This window comes from Asparagus officinalis, chromosome 4 (genome assembly GCF_001876935.1).
Source record: "Asparagus officinalis chromosome 4, Aspof.V1, whole genome shotgun sequence".
Classification (NCBI taxonomy): Eukaryota; Viridiplantae; Streptophyta; class Magnoliopsida; order Asparagales; family Asparagaceae; genus Asparagus; species Asparagus officinalis.
The window spans coordinates 131,815,317-131,822,751 of NC_033797.1; the positions used below are offsets into that span (position 1 = coordinate 131,815,317).

At 37.5% G+C, this 7,435-nt stretch overlaps 1 protein-coding gene across 1 annotated transcript in view; it reads right to left on the minus strand.

Annotated features, from left to right (window-relative positions):
* Positions 4,112-7,435, minus strand: part of LOC109838945 (60S ribosomal protein L37a) — a 4,018-nt gene continuing 694 nt past the window's right edge. The window contains exons 2-5 of the mRNA XM_020407380.1: positions 5,234-5,273; positions 5,025-5,113; positions 4,469-4,551; positions 4,112-4,350 (exon numbers count right to left, since the gene is read on the minus strand). Coding sequence (XP_020262969.1) covers positions 4,287-4,350; positions 4,469-4,551; positions 5,025-5,113; positions 5,234-5,273 — 276 coding nt within the window. The 3' untranslated portion in view covers positions 4,112-4,286. The remainder of the gene's footprint in view (positions 4,351-4,468; positions 4,552-5,024; positions 5,114-5,233; positions 5,274-7,435) is intronic.

The following is a 7,435-nucleotide window of genomic DNA, read 5'->3' on the forward strand; positions in this document are numbered from 1 at the left end:
TATTGTAGACAAACAACGTTGTTGGAGGGTGGATGGATTGCGCCATAACGACGATATCAAATGGAGGTTGGCGGAATGTCGGGTTGAAGCCTTGCAATTCAAAGTTAAAGATCAAGTTCAAGCTTCATCCGCATGTGTACCAAGTTGAGCTACAATGAAGATCAAGATCAAGCTTGGGTAATCTAGTTTAGATTTTATATTATGTGTGTTAAGTACCTTAAGCTCAATATCATATACACACACGTATTTGGTTTCTATGTATATATATAGTTATATATATACATGCATGGTTTTGGGTTTTCATGTTTTGGACATACTTGCAAAATACATGAGTTTTCACAAATGGAAATTCAATTTGATAAATTCTTTTTCTAACATGTTTGTTTTCATGTTTATAAACATTTCACAAAGTTTCATCAAGTTTGGAATTGATTTGTTATGTTTAATGGAATTTACAAAATCATGTTTTTCGTTCGTGCATGTTCGTGCATATTTTACAAAACAGATGAGTTTTTATAAATGGGAAGTGATATTCAAGAAATTCTTTCCTTGACATGTTTATCTATATGTTTATAAACTTCCCTCAAAATTTTACTATTTTTGGTGTTGATTTACTGTGCCCAATTGATTTTACAAAATCGTGTATGTCAGCAGATTTTCAGAAACTGTATATCTGTGTTTAAATATTTATTTCTCTCAACTGGAAAATTATTTTTCAGAAATTATTTCTCTAATATGTCATTATACATGTCTAGAACCTTCCCACAAAATTTTATAATTTTTGGAGCTGATTTACTATTTTTAATTGATTTTACAAAGCTAGATATGCAAATTTCCAGAATGCTGGATTTTGGGGTATTTTGGTCTTTTCAGCCTATAACGGCTAGTTTTTGATATTTTCGGTTTTTGGGGGTTTGTGGCTGGTTTAAGAGGCTATAAAAAGCCCTCAACTTTCATTGTTTCTTATGGATGTTTAAGAGAGTTTTAAAAAGAGTTTTACAAGTTTGTTGAAGAGTTTTTAAGTTTGTTTCAAGAGTTTGTTTATGAAGAAAATTCCACAAGAGCTTGAGGAGATCATCTATTGAAGTTTGAGCTTCCAACTATTCTCCCTCCACCTCTTGATCTATTGAGAAGTTTTCTAAACTCTTATCTAGCTTTACATTTGCTTAGTTATTTGATTATCATTCTTTAAAGCTAGTTTTTATATTGAGTTTAGATTTGATTATATTATCTCATTGTTACACACACCCACTTGAGCTTATTGTATTTGCATACATAGTATATTAGGGTTGTGAGAGATTGTAACATTGAGTTGTGCTTAATTGAGTTCTCATCTATTGTAGAGAACAAATTTATATTTGTTACATTGTGAGTGGTGTAAGGTTTTCGAAGGGGTCCATCGCCGAGGATTAAGTTTCTTTATGTCTAATGTAATTTCAGAAAAGGAGTTCAAGTTGTTGTACTACGCCAATTTCATTTTTAATAAAGTAGTTGTTTTCATTCAATGCCAAAATTTTCAACTTCAAGTACAATCATAAATCTAATATAAGATACTAATTGATAATTAGGAAGAACTAATGAGGATGCGATGCGAGTACAATATATGATAATTAGGAAGAACCCTTGGACATCCACCTCTCCAATATCTCCTCTAGGGTCTAACAAAAGTATTGTCGTTGAACTGAATTGAGTGTTGAGAGATCGATCTTCATGATATCGTCATCTTGTTTCTTCTGTTTTAGCTCTATTTTTTCTTTGTTGGTTTGCTTCATCCACGCGAAAGCCTCTCCCATAATGGACTTAGTGGAGTCAGATTTTTCCACATTTTGTTTCCTCTTGAGTTTTGCTGCTTTCCTCCCTTCAGGCCTTGCTATAACATCATCCGAGTCAGTGTTCAACTCGATGGGGGTCGCTGGCATGAAATTGTTTGGTGAGGAATCAGAGTTTATGGTTCTTCTTGGCTGTGATCGAATCTTATTGTAGGTTTCCATTTGTTGGATCCACTTTTGGTGATGACGCAACTCAACCCAGCAATGGTCAAACACGAATGGCTTACCATAAAGGGATTGGTATAATTCTTTTACTTCTGCAGTCTACACAAGAGTTAAATTTAGAATAATCAAACATATAAGTTAAATATTTACATAAAAACATATAAGTTAAATATTTACCTGGTCAATAATTCCCGTACCAGATCTTTGTCTTCCTTCAATCTGAGCAACGCACCCGTAGAACTTGTTGACAGACTGTTGAATCGTTGACCAACGGTGCATCATTTGGTTTGGTGTGCGACTCGTTGGATCGGTGGAGTATTGGATAAAGTAGTCGTTAGCTCTGTGCCAGAACTTATCTTTGTGTTGCCCCGTGCCTTGGAGGACGTCTTGGCTCGTGTTCAGCCAAGCAGACACAAGAAGCTTATCCTCGTGGACAGTCCAATTTTCGGACCGCGTGTAAGCCTTCATCTTCTTTGTGGTCGGTGTTTCTTGAGATGACACTTGTTGTGTTGCGGACTGCGATAACTCGATGGGATGACCTTCTTCTACGACTTCTGTATAGAACGGCGAGTATAAGGTCGATCCTTCACCGGTAAGGAGTCGCGAATAGTAGTTGTTTTGGGAGGGATCCATGAGATTTGTAATTTGATAGGAAAATATATAGTTTTTTTTAAGAGAAAGTTGTGTGGATTGTGAATTGTGAATTGTGAATTTATAGAGGCTTTTTTTACTGTTCAACAGCAAGAAAATGGAGCCCACAACTGTCATTTTCATAACTCAACGGTAAGAAATTTTTTCACTCAACGGTTCATTTTTTACACTCAACGATTCATTTTTTCACTCAGTCTCATTTATTACACTCAACGTTCATTTTTTCACTCAACTGTCATTTTCATTGTGAATTTATGGATGTGGAGCCATTAAAATAAAACACAGTAAAAAAACTCTTCATCAAAACCCACGAACCCAGAGCTCTTCCAACGAATTTCCCCCCAAACCCAGTAAAAAAACTCTTCATTTTCCCCCAAACCCATGCCTCTTCATCTCCCCAACCCAAACTTCTTCTCCCCAACCCCACATCCACGCCTCTTCAACCCCGTCGAAACCAACCCGCGAGCTTAAGACTCAACCACCGCCGCCCATCGGATCTCTGGCTCCCCAACCCGCGGCCTCTGAGACTCAACCACCGCCGCCCATCGGAGTACAGACCAGCCGCCCGCGCCCACGAAGGTGAAGTCTGCCGCCGCCGATCTCATCAATTTGAGACGAAAAGGTTGGATTTTTGCTTCAATTTTGGGCAGATCTGCAAAGGTTATTGGGGGGGGGGGGGGTTGTTAAATTCCGGCCAGTTGGGAGCTCTCAAACGCTCCACAAATTTGTGGAGCGCTTGGGAGCTTGGAAGCACCCCAAAGCCAGATCAGCCTTAGGAGAGGGGCTTGGGAGGAGTTAGGAGTTTGCTGGAGGGGGTGCTGCCAACTTCCACGGCCACGTCAACCTTAAGAGCCTCCTTCAGAGCTTGATGCCCTTGCTCTTCAGAGTTATATTAAAATCTCTCAACCATTTAGGCCATCCATACTGAGTATTTTCAATGTGTTTTTCTAGAAAAACACAACACCAAAAACACCTTGGTAGCCAAACAAACCCTAATAACCCATACTGGGTAGTGGACACTACGGACAATTCCTGCCCGTAGATAAATTACATGGTTATTAGCTTCACATGCTTAATCTTCAGGGGTACAGTCGATGAACTGCAATATAACTTTTATAATCAAATAGTTGCAACAGCTTATGTAGTAACTTTTGATCTGATTTCTTTATTTTGATCGCAAGCAAGCTCCTCTGCATAGAGATCATAAGATGAAAGCATATCAGAGCAGACCCAGCCGAGGAGCTTGGAACCATTTTTGTAGGCAGGACCACAGATGGTATCATCTCCAACAATCACAAAATATAATGTCTATATCACACTTCCAATTAATATAACTGAAAAATTTTCTCAAATATATGGGAATCCTTCAGACCATCCACTTCTGGGTTCGCTTCCCTTCAAAGTGACGTGTATTATCCAACACTGCGTATCAACTTAAAGTAGCCTTTAAATTTGTTTCCACAAAAGAATGATAATGCATTTATAGGCCTTGAGAAGATAAATTAATAGTTTTGATTAGGAGCATAAAAGGTCAACAAAAGGATAAAGTGAAGCGCAGCAACAAACAAAATCAGGTTCGGAGTCTCTAATGAAAGTCATAAAAATGAAAAACGAAACTGATCGACAAGGAACGATCCAAGTTTAACTCTCAGTCTGCTCCCTGAGCCTCCTGATGGTACTCCTTACCGTGACAGCACTTGCAGTGCTGTTACAACAAGGGGCCAAAAACAAAGGAAAAAAAATCAGTAATTGAGATTAACATTGTATTCAAGAAATATTCTTCAGGAGAATTTATGAAGTGCTAGATGCAACAAATGACTTACTTCAGAGTGTAAGCACCTCCAGCTTTGACTTTGCCGCAGTCCTTGCATCCCCAAATCCCAACAGCTTTCCTCTTCACAGCATACTGCATTTTGATGCATCCGCATAAATATAGAATGTTGATATTGATAAATAAAGGGTTATTTGCACTTCAATACCCCCAATATTTACACCATTTTTAACTTTGCTACCCCAAAGATTTTTCCCCAAAATATACCCCAAAGTTCACATCAATTAAACATTGATATCACCAAGGTTATTTTTGCCCAAAAAACAGCCCAAAGATCAATACAAATTTAACTTTGATAACAAAAAACATAAATCCTAACTTTGATAGCCCAAACTTCAACAATATTTTTAATTTAAAGTTTGAGGGTATTGAAGTTAAAATTTGTTGAAACTCTTTTTGGGCCAAAAAAAAAGTTTGGGGCTATCAAACCTAAATTTTGGGTATTTTTTTGGCAAAAAAAAGCGGGTACTCAAGTTAAAAATGAGGTAAACACTGGGGCATTTAAGTACAAGTAACCCATAAATAAATAAAAGGTACTAGTAAAATACCTTGCCACAGAACTCGCAGAAGTATTTTGCATGTTGGCTCACCTCCATTTTCTTGATCTGTTTCCTAAGACTCGCACCATATCGGGTGCCTGTAGTATTTTTCTTAAGTCAGTTTTCAATATTATATGCTAAATGACATCTAAAACCTAAGATCTCCTTAATCTTGCTATAATGAGAGTATTATGAATTTCGGAACAAATTTAACTTACCATACTTCCCAACAATTCCTGCCTTCTTGGTGCGCTTAGTCTGAATCAACAACACAATGTGTCAAGAGGTCAAGTAAATTTGGTATCTCCATGTTAGGATTTGACCACAAATTGGAGAAAGTGGACAAAAAGTATCAAAAATAAAGACCATAGCTGAAAATTATGTATGATTATTGATTAGGACTCACCCATAGGTAAGAATTGCTATGGGGCTATAAGAAAAAATTGCTCTTTACTATTGAATGCAAACTATAAACTTATAAAGAACATGTCCTACCAGTTTTCTTCTAACAATGTGTTTCTGGTACATTAATCTACAGTAAGAAGTTTATCAAAATGGAGAAGGAAAAAAACACTGGCAACAACATAAACCTTCATCATGCATGTAATTTGACAGCATAGCAGTCTGGAGATAAGATGGTGCGATTCTTCCATCCAAATAAAAAGCAAAGCTAGGGGCCACTTTATCCCATATTGACAATACAAATCTTTGGATCCAAGCTTATAGCCATGTGGGGTCCCGCTCTTTAGTAACTAGCTTCTAAAGGTTAATTCTCCTAAAAAATTCTCCTAAATGTTTAACTCAACTTATCAGAACTAACAGCATGTCTTTCAATTGCCAGCATGTGACACAGATAGTGATAACAGAATCACAGTTTGTTTCAAACTAGTGCTTATGTTTTGGAGACCTAGGAGAACTCATATCCAAAAGCTAGATGTCAGAAAGCACGGAGAGAACTCAACTGATCAAATCTATATAAATTCACTCTCCCATTTAAACATGAGCCCTATCATATTCCAAAGCCTATCCTTGTATTCCAGTGTAGGCAAGTGCAGAGCTAGTCCAATAGAATGTAGGAAATGCAGAATTGTGGGGGTATATTCGGATCCATTAGGTTCATATTGAACATATATGCCGTTAGAATTGACTTTATTGAAGTTTCGGGTCCTTCCCATCTGACTGCTATCTTCTAGGATAAGTTCTCTTGTATCTCTCAACGAGCCAACTCTACTAAACAATCAAGGGTGAAGGCTCTAAACCTAGGGTTCAGATATGTTTTTTTAAGAGGGGAAGGGAAGGGATGAGGATATTACAATGCTAACCATCCAAAACTGTGTTTGGTTACAATTTTTAATTAGCAAGGGGTAGGAGAGCTAAAAAGCATATTCACCCAATTTTTCAATCCTCGTAAAACGGATAGATTGGGAGGGAATGGATTGAGAACAACGGGTTTGTACACATGCTTGGCCAGTAGGGTAGAGGAATGACTGAAGTAAATCCAAAGAGAGGGAGAGACATAATTAATTGTGCTTAAGCCTTGAATAGACAGGAAGGGGAAGAGAGGATACATTCTAATGTGTGTTTTAAATGTAGAGAATGGAAGGTGAAGGGAGGTACGTTACCAAAATTGTCCTTGAGAAAGCTACTAGGTCAGATTTAAAGCTTCCCCCGGCCAGAAGACAATTTGAAATTTTGAAAAAAAAATACTTAAACTCAATCCTTCCCCTCCCACTCCGTAATTTTTTTAAAAGGTTAAGAAAATCAGCACATGTGCTTCGTTTTAGCCCTCCCTTCTTTCATCCTCACTAATTAAAAATTGTAAACAACACAGTTACTAGATAGTTAAAATGGTAACCTTCCAACCCCTCCCTCTCGTCTTGAAAAGAGCCATCAATACCCATTGTTAAATAAATTTTTCTCAAAGTTCCAAAATATCCCTAGAGAAAGCTCCAAATTTGACCTGGTAGCTCTCTTTAGAGACAAAGATTCAAATTTGATTCTATAGCTTCAATTCTCTTCTCTTTCCTCTAAACAAACACAAGTTACAGTGTACTCTATCTTTCCCCTCTTTTCAATCCAAACACAATAAGTTCCTTTGACATAAATCCAATACCCTTGTACAAGCCTAATAACATATACCCAACGCACATTCACATTAGAGACACACACACACACATCACAGAGTTTAGTATTATGCAACTGTTTTTATGCCCCTCTCATTCCACAACCTCTAAATGTCTCCTCTAAGCACCCTTCATTTATATGGCTCTCTTTCTTTCTGCATCTCTATCCCTTCTCTTATTCCTCATCTATGGCTCTCTCTCTGCTCTCTCTCTCCCCTCTCAAACCATCTCTCTCCTCTCTCCCTCATTTCGTCATCTATCTCCCCCCTCTTTAATGATGGATTTTCTCTCTCTAAA